The 17,338-nt window shown below is 43.8% G+C and overlaps 1 protein-coding gene across 2 annotated transcripts in view; it reads right to left on the bottom strand.

Moving 5' to 3' along the window:
- Positions 1 to 17,338, bottom strand: part of BCL9 (B cell CLL/lymphoma 9) — a 63,430-nt gene that overhangs the window by 14,745 nt on the left and 31,347 nt on the right. For both annotated transcript variants that reach the window (XM_006018880.3, XM_006018879.3), the window contains exons 2-3: positions 3,989 to 4,070; positions 37 to 337 (exon numbers count right to left, since the gene is read on the bottom strand). In XM_006018880.3, the coding sequence (XP_006018942.1) occupies positions 37 to 89 (53 nt within the window). In that variant the 5' untranslated portion in view covers positions 90 to 337; positions 3,989 to 4,070. The remainder of the gene's footprint in view (positions 1 to 36; positions 338 to 3,988; positions 4,071 to 17,338) is intronic.

The raw sequence follows: 17,338 nt of genomic DNA on the forward strand, positions 1-17,338 counted from the left end.
TCTCCCAGCCCCAAGCAGTTGGCTGCGGGTTCTTACCTCTGTGCGTTTCCTGACGGGGAGTTCCTCACTTTGGGGTTACTGGAATGCATTGACAGAAGTCCTGAGCACAGTCACACACACAGATGGGCTCTCGTCAAGTTCCTCTGGGGAGCCGGCTGCCACGGGCAGCTTTGCAGCACTTTCTGCCACACACGTCTCTCAGTGCTGTCCGTCTGCTTGCCTTTTTCCTTTTTGTTCCTCTCTGCTTTTGCGCGGGGCACTTCCCTCCTGCCGCTCCAACATTCTCTGGATGCGTGCCTCCTGCCGCCGAGGGGAAGTCTCGCATCTCCAGGGCGCGCTGTGTCCGACCGCCCCCCCCACAGGAAGAAAACAGAAGACAGGTAAGGGACAGGAATTAACTGCCCCCATTAGTAAAGGGAAAACAACTGCCACCCCCTGGTCTGGGAAGGCAAGGGAAAGGAGTTTGCAACCATAGAAGACTGTGGCTGGTTCCAAGCAGGAGAAAGCTCTGGCCAGGTATTACGCTCAGAGGTGATGAGGCAATTCTCCTTCCTCCCAAAGTTACATGGGATTCAACACAGCAGGGAAGAGAGAAATTAGGGGGTTTTTTTGTATTTGCAGTCTGAACGTATGATTCATTTGAGCAGACCCCACACAGAATTAAGACGGGGCCTGCCCCTGGTCCAAACAGCCACCGCCACCACTTGCTGCTCAGAAGAACATGAACTTTTTTTCCTCCCCTCTTGCACAACATAGTTAAGTAGTGCTGCACAGTGCACAGGACACCAAAAGAAAGTGCCTTCCTGACCACCTGTGAATAACTATTTGTGTTCAGGAAGCGTAAGACTCGATTAGCCTGAATCACTCTATTAGAAAGGCCAACAGGCCATTCGAAGGCTGCCCATCTGAACTCATTCAGCAACACTGTGCAAGCTACTGAGATTCTTATTCAACATGAGCATTTTCCAGTATCTTTCTGAAAAGAAGCAACATGCGTGATGCTGGCAGTAAAGGAACACAGAGCTGCTTCCATGTTCACAGAGGAGCAAACTACTGAACACAAATGTTTTTGTCCTTCAGGCTAAAATTGTTTTGGAACAAATTTCTGTCTCGTATTGTTAACGTATTAAGCATTACTAGTTAAATATTATTCAAGTGTAAATATTCCCCGTATTCCTTCTCAGCATTAAAGAAGCATGCACCAACTGAAACAAAATAACTCTAATCTGGCCAGCAGGGTCTTGTGCGTTGAGGGAAGAAGTATTTTAAGGGCATTTAGGGTACACAAATTGATTTATGTGTTGATTTGGAAGATCAGATTAGAAACATCAGCCACTATTCGGTTACTGAAACTGGGGAAGAGACTTGCTACCAAATCTATGATATTGGACCCTGTAGCTCCCAAGCTCCTAACACCAGTCTTGTGGTGATATGTCACACATATGTAGTAATGTCATGTGATGCAGCATCAATCCAGTGTTATTCTCTGGACCTTTACAACTCCAAAGATTCTCCCCTCTGTTATCTCCCTGGCTTTCTGGAGGAACACTGATGACTCCAGGCCATTTGCTCAATATTCTCACCTTCACAAGATTTGAGTACAAGGCAGAGCAGGGGGACAGACAGCTGCTGAACTCCAACTCTGTCCCTGACTAAGGGTCACAGCCACTGCCCCTCTTTGTGTCTGCTCACCTACTGCTGCCTGCTCCACAGCAGCCTCTGCCTCCACCCAACCACCTCTAACCTTTAGTCATGACTCTGGTCCCATTCTGGCCTGGGGCATGAAGCACATGGTAGGTCCAGCCTCAGCCCCAGCCTAGCCATAAAGCAGCAGCTGCAATAGCAGCAGCAGCAGCTCTGACCCCAGGACACTGGCCTGCTGCCACTGCTGCTAAGTGGCCAGGCAGGAGCTATTATGTGCTCCACCTTCTGGGCCAGATTGGGGCTGGAGTCATGACTAATTGTAAGCATCTGTGGGTGGGGAAAAAAGGACAGAAGTAGGTCAGTGGTCAAGGCGGTTGGAGGAGGGTGGGGGGAGCAGCACAAGGGTCAGACTGCTTGCCCCTCCAACCGTTTTTCCTACTGTCACAGTGGGGGAAACAAATTTAAGATAACTCCCCGATAATTAGATTCTAATCAACCAATGTGATGCCGTGGCTGGCAGAGCAAACCAAACTTTTGCATGCATCCATCCACTGATGCATCTTGAGCAAAACCAAGGATGTCATCCTCCCACTTTACTCAGCCTTAGTAAGGCTGCAGCTGGAGTACTGTGTCCAGTTTTGGGCCCCCCACTTCAGGAGAGATGTGGATAAGCTCGAGAGAGTCCAGAGGACAGCCACCTGTATGATCAAAGGCCAAGAGAGCAAGCCTTAAGAGGAAGGGTTGAGGGACATGGGACTCTTCAGCCTGGGGAAGAGAAGGCTCAGGGGGCACTTGGTGGCAGCATATAAGTATATAATGGGGGTGCATCAGGATCTGGAAGAACAGCTGTTCACCAGGGTTCCCCAAGGGATAGCTAGGTCTAGAAGGCCACAAACTTCTAGAAGGCCGATTTAGACTCAATACAAGGAAAATCTTCTTTACAGTCCGAGTGTCCAAGGTCTGGAACAGACTCCCTGCCCCGAGGTGGTGCAAGCACCTACTCTGGACTATATAAGTATATAATGGGGGTGCATCAGGATCTGGAAGAACAGCTGTTCACCAGGGTTCCCCAAGGGATAGCTAGGTCTAGAAGGCCACAAACTTCTAGAAGGCCGATTTAGACTCAATACAAGGAAAATCTTCTTTACAGTCCGAGTGTCCAAGGTCTGGAACAGACTCCCTGCCCCGAGGTGGTGCAAGCACCTACTCTGGACTCATTCAAAAGGCATTTGGATGTTTATCTTCCTAGGATCATCTGATCCCTCTAGACTTCCTGCCTCTGGCAGGGGGGCTGGACTTCATAATCTCACAAGGTCCCTTCCAGCTCTTAATGTCTATGAAATCTATGAAATCATTGGAGGGTTGTCTTAAATTCAAATTCATTTCAGATTTGAGTATCTCCAGAACCCCAAGCTGACTCTCAATGGTTCTGAGAACAATGTTGTGTCATATTCTTACTGTTATTTCTAATATATTAAAAAGGGTGCCTGGTGCTTTACCTATGTATAGAAAGACAAGAGGTACAATTTTTCAAAAGCACCTCAGTCCCACTATTTTTTACTGCAACCTGCTGCAGTCATAAGTGTATGATGATGCACGCTTTCCCTGGACTCTGGTTTTATTCAGTGCAAAGGATGGACATGGAAAGGGACAGAATTCAGACTGCACAAATAAACCCAAGTCTGACATTTCCTAAATTCAAGTGCTCAAATGCTTTACTTGGCAACATAGAACATTCCTTCAACATTGTCTTTTGTACGCAATACCCTCACACACCCTGTCCTTCAGTACACAAAAACTGGAACTGTGAAGGACTGAGTTGCAAGAAAAGAACCGAATTAATTAAAACTTTCTTTAATTTTAATTATTTAATTTAATTAATGATTGACCTGACAATCACTGTACTCTTCCTTTGCCCCCACTCTATATACTGGAATTGTATGGGACTGTGGGGCTTGACACAGAAAACATCACAATCTTTATGTGTGGGGTTTGAATACATTTAGGTATAGAATTTTGGTGTCCACTAGGATAAAGCCCCCCACCTTCCCCCCTAATCTTTCAACTGTCCAAGCTCTCCACACACACTCTCATCTAGGTTACCATGGGCCATCAGGGAAAGTAAACTCCAGTTCACAGGGCTGGAGTCTCTCTGCCTTAGACGAGTCAGCCATCCACCCACAGCACTATTCTTGTTTTTATATTAGAATCTGGAGCCACTGCCAGTGGGTGGCCAAACCATGTTTTAAACTGTTTGAACAAACAGCATCTCAAAGACTGTCATATATAGCACCTAAGCTTTTGTGGATCTTGTAGATCGCAGCACTTCCTGCGAGCAACTCACCAAGACCCCTGGTGTCACGACACTGCAGTGCTCATCATGGAGGGGATGAGTTCAGAACCCTTCTCACACAAGCAGAGATCACCTGAAGAAATAGGAGAGGAAAAGTTACATCAAAAGGAATTCACAGCAAGGCCAAACCCTGAGGCCCCTCCTTCAAATGTATCATCCACAGAAAAGAGACCAAAACTTGCTCTAACTGACAATGAAAGAGAGGGCCTCAGCTCCAACTCAGCAAGGATTTGTTTGTGTTAAGATAGCCTCATTGAGGTTTCAACTTGTATGAGTAGGTCTGCTGTAAATAAATACAACTAGGAATAGCTTAGGTCTTTTTCAGCACTCCCCCAATTCATTGTGAACCCATCCATGTTCTCAAGTGTTGGCACAATGCTGACACAAGTAATTTCCCTATCTCCTGCATCCACGTGCCCTCAGGAGTTCAAGTTTCCCTTACACCTGTGCCAAACCCTGCTCCTTGCAAACACAGGCCAGACAGCTTGCTTAGAGTTGCATAACAATTTTCAATCAGAACAGGGGACTGGAAAGCAAAAACATTATCTATCATCTCCACTTCATAGCATCACACCACACTAAAAGGAGATGCATGTGACATGCTGTATTTGTAGTAAAATAAACAAAGAGTCCTAGATGCTGTCTTGCTTATCCCAACTCATGCCCTGTTACTTCCCACCTAGCCACAGAGTTCATCCATCAACCCTATTCAAAGGGCTGGGAAAACGTTACAGCAGTATGCATTCAGTTCACAGACAAAAAATGTAAGAAGTAGACAAGATGGTTAAAAAATGAAGCTAGGATTTGTAAACACAATTCTGTGGCATGTTGTGCGTCAATACAGAGACACACAACTCCTGTTACAGGGCAGTATCCTCACCCAATCTACTCTGACCCAACAAGGCAGGGTGGATGTAAAGTACTAGAGATCCAGTGGACCCAGGGCTATTTAAATAGAGGATGGTTAAAGCACAATTGCAAATCAAGAGGATTTGCTGTTTGCTCCCACAGCTACCACCAGCTTCCTGCATGACCCTGATCAGCTCTCATCATAACTCACCTGGGAGAAGCCAGGAGGCATTTTAAGGCTTAACTCATTAAGAATTGTGTAACACTTCACACTTCTACCAGTCCTTCCCTCCATCTTCTCCAGGTATCAACAGCAACACCCAGTCATCTAATTTAATCTGATGAAACTATCTAATCCCAGAACAATGGAGGTGCATCCTCCACCCAATCAAACAATAAAACCATCAACATAATACAAGGGCACTGATTTAATTAGGTAACAAACAGGCACCTCCTGCAACAAAACACTTAATGCAGTAAAATCTAATCATAGCCACAGACTCCCCTTTCCCCAACCCTGTGGCTGACATCAGCCATTATGGCTTCCACAGAAAGATACCATGTCTACGTCCACAGTGACACGTTGACAGTTCTACCTAACACAGCCTAAAGCAGCCATACAACATGGTCCAAATTTACCTTTTCACTTGAGGAACAGCATGTTCTGGGATAAGAGAGAACCTCTCAAGGGAAACAGTCAGAGCTCAGCTACCCAAGACATCAGAGCCTCCACTTGACAAGACACTGGCAACATGATTTAGGACTGGACAAGGGAGGGACTGATCAGATGTGACCCTTTTCTAGCTTAGACGAATTAGCGATCCATGCTACTGCAGCACAACCAGCAGTAAAATCACCTTTCCTACATCATTCTTTTCTCACAGAATCCAATGAAGCTTTAACAGCAAGGGGTGGCCATGTCCTGTCAAACGCCTAGGATCAGGTGGACACTCCAGCTCTACTGACTAACTTTAGTGTTTTTTCCTCCTCTTTGAATGGGCAACTGTGGAAAGATGAAGCAAGCATACCAGGTAGATAAAAGTAGCAAACTTGAGGCCTTGCTGTGACAAGTCATTAAAGGGGACGACTCGCTGTCTGGATAAAAAAAAAGAGTCCCTTTCATTTACTTTGCAAGCCTCAACCTCTGCTGGACTGATAAAGCCACCCCCACCTTTTGTGGCAAGTACCAGCAGCAGAAAAGAAAAAAGGGGCAGAGACCACTTGCTGCAGGAAAGCACAATGATTTTCAATGCAGACTGGTCCAACACCCTGAATGCCAGTAGCAGCAGCTGGAATGGAAAAGACTGGTGGCAGAGTGCTTTGAGTACAACAGGAAGAGTAGGAACAGGACCAACCAAACGCAGCAGAGGTAGCTGTTGGAGCAACTGCTTATGCTGATGACCAGCCAGCTGCAGCCCTCAGCATGTGCATCCTCATCAGTGAACTCTTCCCGCTACCACTGAGGTGGAGAGGGTGATGAGTCAGCTGGTGCCTTTCTGAAATGGAAATGTGCCTGGGCAGATGTATCCTGTTCACTCTACCCTCATACAACCACGGACGGAAGAACAGTTACACTGGTGCAGTGCAATCCCATCACTGGTGCCGTTAGTTTTCCTCTGCACAAAATGTTCACTTTTACTAACGCTTACGTAGTTTTTCACAGGGACAACTGGAGTCACTGCATTAGTTTTTAATAAACTACTGGTTAACAGAGCATCCACTTGCATACAAAATTGGTGCAAGTATGATGAGGAAACATGGACAAGGTAGAAAGTTTTATTCAAAGCTTTTATCCCACTGTTAGACTAGCTGCTCTAGAACCTACCCTTAATGAAAGCTCTCCCCATTATTCTTATGTTTGTGCACTGCACAGCATGCCACAACAGTACCAGCAGTACTGGATATATCACCATCCACATGGGCTTCTGTAGGACATCATTCTGCCTTCAGTCAGCCAGGTATTCCTAAACCAGAGAGGGCTTCAAAACACTAAGGCAGAAAATAGGTTCCCCCCCACCTCCCAAAAAAGTGGGAAAATTGTCAATATTTATTTTAATCCAGGAGGAATAAAGTTCCTTCTTGTCCAAGTAACAGCTCACTAGCTCTCCTGATCATCACCCTTGACATCATGCACCACACATTTAGTCAGCAGCCTCACTCTCTTGTTGATCAAAGCCTACAAAATGATCAAGCAGCATCCTCCCCTGCTGATAATTTCACATACTCCTTGAGGCAGAGGAAACCTCCCTCTCTCAAATAAACTATCATTCTGTGTACTTTAGTAATGGCAACTATCCACAACTTAACCATAGCCATGAATCATCTCATGAAACCGCTCCCACAGCCAAGCCAGCACTTGGTACAACTCCAAACCAGTTAGCAGCCACCTTGTGTGGCCTCCATTACCTGTGTATCCTGATGCTGAAGGGCCGGGGCGAACTCGTTACTGAGCCTCCTGAAGGTGGCCATCTAGAAGTTTTGGAACCACTGCTGGTCAGTCCAGGTCTGCATGATGACAGGATCCTATCACTCTGTGCTGTGAGTCCTGCACCAACCGTTAGGTGCCACAATCAGCCTCCATACCACCATGTCAGCATGGAGCCTGTACAACCACTTTGCTGAAGCCTGTCATGGTGTTGTAATGGCTGCACAACTATGTGGGTATGCCTTGCACTTGGCTCAGCAGTGTGGATACTCTCAAGCAAGCCTGGCTAAGCTGCTGGGAGGATACTGGGTCTCTCTCACATTTCTCTCCCCCACCCCCTGCTTAAAGACTTAAGCCAGGGGACAAGCCTTCCCAAAAGCCCACACACACAGGAGAGCTAGCTATGGGAAGCCCTACCACTACCCCTCTCCCTAAGCAAAGCAATGTCAGAAAAGTTATCGATGCAACATAAAGCAAACCTAGAAACACTGAGAAACGGTTATGTAATGGCATTTATAATGGCTACAACTCCCAATCCCCTACAAGGCTACCCTCACTGTCTATTTCCTCTTCTTTCCCCATACCCCAGCCATTTGTGCAAACCGTCCCATTTTCATACTTCCACAGCAGACACTAAAAATGCTTTCTGTTTTGCAACCGGTCTTAGAGAGCAAAGCCACGGATTTGTTCAAGTTCCATCTTCTGCTATACATAGTGAAGGCACTGGTGACACTCTTCAGCACAGCAGGAGAGATGAGGATGGCATAGGAAGGTCAGCACAACCACCACAGTTTGAAATCTGAGTTCTTTTTTGTGCCGCCAGATACAAGAGATCTCCATCCTGCCCAAAAGAGACTGTAATCAAAGACCCCCATCTCTCAACCTCATATGAACAGAGACCCATTTATTTCATTCCGTCTTCTCAAAGCACAGGGATTTGCCCACATATATCTGCAAAATTTGAGCCTAATTTTAGATGCAACGAAACAAGTGAGGATAATATACATCAGGGAGAGGAGCAAAGTAAAGAAGGGCTAAGGTGTGAGCAATAAAACTGTGCAATTACTCCATTTAACTGGCATGCACTGCTTGATTTTTCAGGTTCGGTTTTCCTATTTTATTATAGCTACCCCATGCATTAAATGTGCTTCTCTAATCTCATGACAGCATTTTAGGCATTGCCCATGATTAAAATCCCACCCCCGTCATTAAAAATAAAAAAATAACAGAAAATGTGTGTGTTTGACAAACAGGAAAGAATGATCCCAGCTAGACAGTGCCATTTTCATGGGTCTTTCATAACCGCAGAGACGACAGACATTTGAAGACTCAAGAAAGCCACAAAACCTGGCAAGGCAATTCAAGGATATGTAGATTTTCTGAAGGTGCTTTCGTGCTGAAATTATTATGTTGGAGGGACATGCAATATTATTTGCATAGATCTATTACCCGTCTACCACGCTCCCTCTCAGCAAACTCCAGAGCAGTTTAACTACTCCAGAAGGTGCCTTGGAAAGCAAACTAAGATACAAATGGTCACTGTCTTTCTATACTAACGCTACCAATGCTAGTATCTTACATTGTTATTAATGCTATTAGGAAGTCAAAAGGTAGACATATTCCTTCTTAAAACTCCAACCTTCTTGTAGCACAAAGTGGTTTCTAACACCAGTTCAGCTGCATCTACAATAATTAAACTGGTAGTGACTACTGTATGTTGAGGCTTAAGTATTAAAGGGGAAGCAACACCAGGCCTAAAATGCTAGCACAAGCCTGTCTCCCCATGAGCTCCAAACGTTGCCAGTACTGATTGAGCTGAAACAGCATTAGCAACACAGGGAACGTTTGCAAAAGTTTTCCCAAGTCCAGATAGGGCCCCTGTGATTTAATAAATTACATCAGCAGCTCCACTAAACTAATAGCAGTCAGCGCTGTGCATAGGTGGCCAGGAAGTAATCCTAGTCTCTGAGGAGTACCTTTTCCAGAGTTCAGAGCTCAACAAATGTGGCCTATCCTGGCTCCTACTGCATTCAAACTCCACCTCCTTCACAATGAGGCAAATCACATGTTTAAAGCCAGTGGCCCTCTCTCTCCCCAAAAGAAGGAAGTCATTCATCAGGATAAAAGATTTAACAGTTTGGGCCAAACTACAGCACAGATCAGAACTACACAGGAAAGAGAAACACCAGTTCAAACCCAAAACACTGTTTGAAAGTTAGGGGGAATATAACTGAACAGAGCAGTGCTTCTCCACCTTTTTAGACTCAAGGCACCCCTCAGAAAATGGCCTCTCTTAGTTTTCACCTGTTTTTTTTACTGGAGAAAAACGCTAGACCAATTCTTCTGTTGTAAAGAACTCAGAAAGACTGCAACAGGGAAGAATGTTTTTAACACTACGGCTTCCTATTGGAAACCTCTGGGTTTCTCTTCTTGTGAATCATGTCTGCACACCTAACAGTGCATTGTATTGCATGGCAGCCTTGAAAAGACCTCAAGGCACCCTGGTTGAGACTCACTGGGACAGAAGATGCATGTAGGGGGAGGGGTGCAGAGGATCAGTGGGGACTGAAAAGAAGCCATTTTGCCGCCCTGCATACCAAAAAATGGAAGAAAAGAGGCATGTATGGCCCAGCATGGAAGGAGGCAAGTGCTTTTTCTATTCATTTTGCCAGTGCTTGCGAGGTTGCTACAGAATGAATGCACAGGATGCATAGAAGGTCTTCAGGCACAATGCTTTTGGGCTGTGATCTTGTCAGTGCTCCTAAGCTAAGCAGGACGGGGGGGGGGGGGGGACGGGGCGGGGGGGGGGGGGGGGGGACACGGGACGGGACGGGACGGGACGGACATGGACAGACCTCTACAGAGAACCTCAATTTGGCAGTGAGCAGTAATGACAATTCATACTGAATGTCTCCACCAGCATGCTGCAAGAATTGCATGCCACATCCTTGAGAACTGGTGGCGGCAGCCTCCCCAAGCCACCTTCCTCTACAAGCACCTCTGCTTAGATCTCCAGTAAGTTTTTCTAGGCCCATTTCGCTAGCCTCATCAAAAAAGAGTTTCCCTAGAGGTGGATGCCTTCTAGTACTCCCATCTTCATAGCTCACCCACCTCTGTCTCACAGACCAGATTTACCTCTGCTCCTCCCACTTCCACTGATCCTTCACAGGTTTTTTTTTATTTTGTTTTTAACGTTACCGCACTACAAATCTGACAGTCCTACTGGGGCAGTTAAAGCTCTGATACATTTATTCTCTGTGATGTACGATAGTTGAGTAGGGAGATATATTCTTGGTAGCCTTAACTTCTCACTTCTTTGCTTTTTATATTCAGCTAAGTATGCTATGTTTATAGCAACTTTAACTGACACCAGGCAGTGTTTCTGTGTATTGGTTTCCTATGTTTTTCAGAGAGGATCTTCAACACAGCAGTGTCTCCTTTCAATAAGGACAGGGACTTCAAAGAGCTGACTGGCAAACAGAGCTTGTATGCAGTACTCCAAGACACTATGTGTGTATCAAAGTTGTTAAGAAGGAAAAATTGACATTGGAAATAGTATCTGGGCATGTAATTTAAAGAGATATTGAATAAATGTTTTTATTTTCACTTGAAATTAAGCCATCCGATCATTTAGATTACTGGGATAGATACCATCCAAACTCCTTAATTCATACATTTTACAAGGTCCTTTAATGTATAAAGTGGGTAAAGATTTCTGTTGCTGTGAAATTTTCCTTTACTCAAAGGGGTACAACATAAGATGTACATGTTTAATACTCTAAGCTAACTACGCATGTATAGTTAATGCCTAGTGTACTTGAAAATATCTGCAGTACTGTATAAACAGAATACCCACTTCAAGGACTTGCAGCTGTCAAATCCAAACTAGTTTTCACTGGAACACTGCTCCGTGGTGGCTATTTGCCTGACCATTTCAACTGTCTATATCCAACAAGAAAGCCGTCAGATTTTTTGAGACGGGAAAGTATTTTTTCTGCTCAAAAGGCATTAAATTACTTTGTCCAAAAATATTTTCTCCTTTCTATATCAAAAAGTGAGGAACCCAGAAAATTTCAACCAAACAGGTGATAGTTCTAAAAAGCAGTAAGTTACTCCAGAGATCAGGTCGCCTAAACTCTTCATTCACAATAACACTAACTATAGGCTCCACCTATAAAGTTCTATTTTTTCCAATGATGTCATACAAACATTCCTAATTCACCCGCAATACACACTTTCACAATACACACAATACACAATTTCCCAAGGTTAGATAGCAAACTGCGTAAGAACTCTGGTCACCCAAGTGCAACACGGCCCATCAAAAGGGCCCCACACGCAACTCCTTTACAGAGCTTTTTATTTCAATTTGGTGTTAAGAAGAAAATACAGATCATTACAACTCAAGACTCTAACTTGTAGAACCCCATGCACATGAGAAAGGTGAAAAAGGAAAATGTGTTGCTCTGCTTCTCACTAAACACTAACTAGGCACGTTGATTTAAAGCTATCTGAAGGGGATACTGTGGTCTAGTCTACTGGATAAATCAAGGTCATACTAAGTCAAAGATCAGGATTCTGTTGCCAACAATGCAGCCCTTTTCCTGAATGCCCCTAGCCAGCCTCTGGGTTGCAATTTCTCTGTTTGTAATATAAGGGAAAATACTTGGACTCCTCAGCTGAGCTTGAGCAAGTCACTAAGAGAAAAGCATTAGGACCTGCTGGGTAAACAGATGGCAGAGTGCTTAGGACTGCCTGGTTCCAGATCTAAAGCACATTCCCCCCAGCAGGTAATAGGGGCATTTTGGTGGCAGAAACAGAAACTTTCATAAGAGGCCTACCATTCCCTGAAACATGGAAATGCTCAGAACAATCCAAAGTTTAAGTCTTAAGATCAAGTTGAGTGCTTAACTACATCTGCATTACAGCCAATCTGAAATACACTCATGCAACTACTCCCTCAATTCAATATGCAGTTACTATAGTACAATGAAGTCTACTTTCCCACTGAACATCACTAAGGGTTTAAAATTGTATTGTTCCGAAAAACTGAGCACCTAATTTTCACCGACTGTGCAAAGGTACCTGTCCTCAAAGGAGGACTTTTCTCCATCAAATTTCAGCCCCAGGTGAAAACAAAAAATGTTTAAAGTGCATCCTTCTATTTTCCTTGTTCTCAAAAGCAACTGATTGTTTCTGTCCAAACTCAAGTCAAGCAAACCACTCCACCTTCGGGGGCTGAGGTGACACAAGCACTAAGGTTGACAGCCCAGAGGTTGCAAGTTTGAGGCCACAGCAGAGGTGCTCATAGCACAGCCTGGCAGATTTTAACAAATCTGCAAATTCTGCTAAATACCTTGTCCTAAGGACATGAAAAAGGAAACAAAATTCCACTCTCCATATTCTTCCCCTTCGCCCCCGAATATGAAGAAAGAAACAAAGCCTGGAAATTTTCAGTTTTCACAATTCAGTTTTAGAAAGTCACGTTTGTCTAAAAACAGAGGCCTTACAAGAAAAAAATTTAGGCAATATATAGTTATTACGCACTCTACAACTATAATCGTCTGTAAGCTTGCTACATATTTTGAGGACCTTCTGCAATGGGCAGTGCTACACATCATAAACAGTGTTTCAAAAGCTGACTTTTTTATTGAGTAGGAAGCAGAACATCCCACACAGGTGGATGGAGAGAAGGTTAAGAATTCACATGGGAGTAATTTACCTGAAACCCCTAAATGAACCTAAGAAATGCCATACTAGATCGGACTAGCAGTCCAGAGTCCAGTACCCCATCTCCATGTACAGCCTGGGCCAGATGTTTCAGAATAAAGTGAGAGAACCCTGTAGAATAATCTGATCCACACATTAAATCTCATCCTGATTAAATGGTTGGATAGACTTAAGCCCTGAAGCATTAGGGTAATACTGCTTCCAAAACGTTTGTCATCATTAATTTTAAAAACTCAATATTCTTGTCATCCATACAAACATCCAATCTCTTTTTGAATCCTGTTAATTTCTTACCTTCGGTGACTTGGTGGCATGAATTTCATGTACTTTAACTACAATGGCACCAAACAGTCTAACTCCAGCAGAAGTTCCACATGGTCCGTCACTTTTGAGCTCTTGGAAAACAGTCCATTACTTAACTCGTGATCATATTTCTATTACATATCCAATTTTTGCCCTCCCTTTGCTAAAACTGCAGAGAAAGCTATTTCTAGTCTTTCAAAATTTGCATTGTGTTCTGAAGTCAGATGATTGTTTTTGGCAAAACAGTATGGTAACTGAAAAAGAGTTTCTGAAGTTGGAAAAGTTAGGTGAAATTAACATTTGACAAGTTTGGAAACTTTTTGAATGGGTGGGATCTATCATCTTCATAATGCTGAGGTTACCATCTTTAAAAATATACAATCCCAATTCTCTAAAATAAAATAACCTAAATTTTTAACTAAGGCACTGCCATTAACCAGGTCTCCGCACACTTTACAAGAACCATCTTAAGTTTTTATTGATTCCTTGAAGTTCGCTGACACACAGGTTTTGCATGGTCTGAAAAAAAATGGGACTGCAGATGTAGCTCAAAAGGTAACAAATACATATAAAAAGATTTGGTTGGTTGGTTTCTTGCATATTCTTTTTTGTGCAGCAACACCTAAAATATGTAAGTTAGAAACCTGCAATCTGCTAAGGACTGTACAGAGAATAAAGATAGTCCCTACCACAAACAGCTCGCACTGCAGGTATGAGACAGAGACAGCTGATGGACATAGAACAGAGAGCAAAGAATGAGGAAACAATGTTTTACATTGCCTTAATGCCACTGTTACTTATACAAAGATTCTGCACGCACAAAACTCCTTCCTCCTTCCACTTTACACTCCTTCCATTAACAACTGGTTCCAAAATCCCTCTTGTTAATGCATTCATCTCTTCAGCAGAGAAACTCCATGGGGACTCCAACAGAGCTCTTAAGTAGGGGCTGCAAGCCCTTAGCAAATCTTCCTGGGTTAAAGGACTTCATATCTAGGTAAACAGACCACAGACCTTACAGAAGCACACGGATTTAAGTCATCCAAGGCCAAGCCAACTAGGTAAAAGGATTTTAAGAAGGCTACCTGAAGTGCTCTCTAGAAATCCTGATAATTTTTTAGCAAGCAAGAGATGAAGACATATTTGTTAACATACCTGTCACAGAAAACATACATTAGTTTGCATACTTGTTCAAGTACCAGTAATTCCACAGGAATAAAATACCAGTATTTTAGGAAATTCCTGAACCACACCCATACTTTGTCAGACTTTTAAATTATTGATATGTATTGTCAATTTAAGAGGAAAAGCCTTAAAGAGAGTTACAAAAACAAATATGAGGATATCAGGAAGTTATTGTGTAGGAATTAAACAAGCTCAAGAGATGCAGAATTTAAGGTATTCCTGTCACTCTCCATTGCCTCCTGGGAAGGCTGATGTGTACAAATATCAGATTGTTTTTTTATCTCAAGTTACCTATTGGTTGTTCAGCCACAAATCATGTCACTTTGGCTATGGACTAACCCTAACTAGAGCTGATGAAAGGATGAAGATTTGTTTTAAATGGCTTACAAAGAAAATGAGTTTGTGCAAATTGTTTTAATGATGTTTAAGACAGGCCTGGAAGAAAACTGTTTTGGGGAGGGTGGGGGGAGGGGGGTAAGAGACAGACAGACAAACAGACAAGTATTAAGCTTTGATTTTTTTTTATTAGAAATTCAGGTCCTGCTTAGCCTGAAAGACTATGTTGACTAGTGAATATATCAAGAAATCAGAAGCATTGAGAGTGAAAAGGCAGACCTATGTCAAAAAAACCTGGCAGCACAATCGGACTAGCAGTGTCATCATCACCCCCCCCCCAAACTTCCCTTATTCTAAAGACAGCTGAAACCAGATTTTACCTGCTTTATATCGGTGAAAGGAGCAGGCTGTTCTGTGGAAAAAATATGCTGGTTTAACTATGTCTGCACACTAGGGTTTAGCGGATGATGTTGGGGGGGGGGGGGGTGGAAATCGCATACCTACCCCAACAGAAGTTAAAAAGTTAGTGTTGTTAATGTGTCTAAAGTTGACAGAAAAGGGGGAAGGCGTCAGTCCAACTGATTTTTAAAAAGTGTTTAGGTTTTTTGTTTGGTTTTTGTTCACACTTATTTAACTTCAATGATTGATTAACATTTTGGATAAAGAAGGTCTTTGTTAAAGATCTGACATCTCCACCCCTTCAATTAAGGTGTTAGAGTTCACCACAACAGTACTTTGAGACCCAAGCTCCCTTCCCTCCTCTCCCCAAAGAAAGTCCTCAAACAATGTCTGAGAAACCCAAACCTGACATTCCTGTTAGTAACAGGTTAAAAAGCAAATGGACCTCTTGTTTGTTTGTTATCTGAGGAATGGTTTGGTGCGCCAGACAGAGGGAGAAGATTAATCCCTTTGGACCTGCTTTATACATCATAAATTAGCAAAAAAGCAGGGTGCAAGCTCATATTAAAGTTCTTTCTGGAGACTATTTTGAAAAATACAGTCATCACACCTACCTGGCCAGTTACACACAGGACAGTCCTGCATCACGATATAGCATACTACCATTGTAAAATATAGCATACTCCATCTAAGTGCATAGCCTTAGAATTGAAGAAAAAAAAAAAACAAGCATTGTGATTTAATGAGCATTGTTTACAATGCTGTTACCGTCCTGATTTTAGCAGCCCAAAACTTAACTAGCTCTCCTCATTCTCAAAACTCCTTGTAATCAGTTTCTGGACTGCTATTAGCTGCCTGGAAAATGAGGAGACAGCAGCCCCAAACTTGACTAGGTGCCTTCAACTGCAGCCCTTTGACCGCAGCTTCCCCCTTCACTGTTTCTGCTGCATTTCACTAGACTATAATTAGTTGCAAAGAAGAGGGCAGAGCTGAAGGATGCCACACACTTACTTAAAACAGTTTATGTATTTATAGGATGCGTGTTACAATGGAAACAACAGGCAAGAAATTGGGATTGGTACCCTGTTATGCAGGTAAGCGAACCCTACATTCACCCAGGACACAGATCAGCCAAGTGCTCTGTACCACCAAACCAGCTCTTAGGGTTGGTCTCCAAGAAAAAGCAAATGCATGGCCCACACACACCAGTGCAGAACACAAGCCAGTTGCAATTATAGACAAGAACAACTATGTTGAATGTAGTAGTACAGCTGCTCTAGACAGCAACACCTGTTGTCACCCGAAGGTAGCTTCTCTTAAGTGTAGGTGGGGCCTAAACGTAGAGGCAGACTAAAAAACGAACAGAGGACAAATTAAGGCTGCCTGGCATGTTATGTCTTTCTATACTCTCCCATGTAATTTTTTTTTTATTTGCTGTAACTCAGTGTTTCCTAGCTTTCCAACATTTTGGGCACGGGCTGGCCCAAGGTGACTGTTAAATAAAAAGGGAAAACTACATATTTCTTCCCCCCGTGCCCATTTCTTAACTTTCAACATTCACTTGTGAGTCTTTTGCACAGCAACCCAGGACTGCACCTTTCCAGCAGCAGGGAGGCTCGCAAGAGTAAAACCCGCTTTCCGACAGAGAATGAAAGAAAGTGGCAGGACCAAAAAAAAAAAAAAAAGAAAGAAAGAAAGAAAGAAATTGCAGAAAAACCCAGCCAGGCCTGACCTTCCTCCCTACTTTCCCCAACCCAGTTTGGACACTCATTAACTTCCCCAAGGAGAGGCACTTTCCTGCCAGGCCAGAGCCCTCCTCCCACAAAGAGGTACTCCCCGAAACCAGGACTCGCTCCCCAAACCAATGAGCTGGGCTGACACCACAGGCGCACCTACTCTTAAGGATACCCCAAGGATACCCCACACTCCTACCTGTGCACCCAGCACCACAACCCCTTGTCAGGGAGCCCCCACCCCACCCCAGTGCACACATGTAGGTGCACAGTGCAGTGTACAGTGCATGTATATGCCTGTGCACATACATGTGCATGGGGCCCCACCGCAGCACAGCCTCTGTGTGTGTGTGTGCACGCCCCCCCACACTCTCAGACTTT

Source organism: Alligator sinensis, unplaced genomic scaffold (genome assembly GCF_000455745.1).
Source record: "Alligator sinensis unplaced genomic scaffold, ASM45574v1 scaffold19_1, whole genome shotgun sequence".
NCBI lineage: Eukaryota > Metazoa > Chordata > Crocodylia > Alligatoridae > Alligator > Alligator sinensis.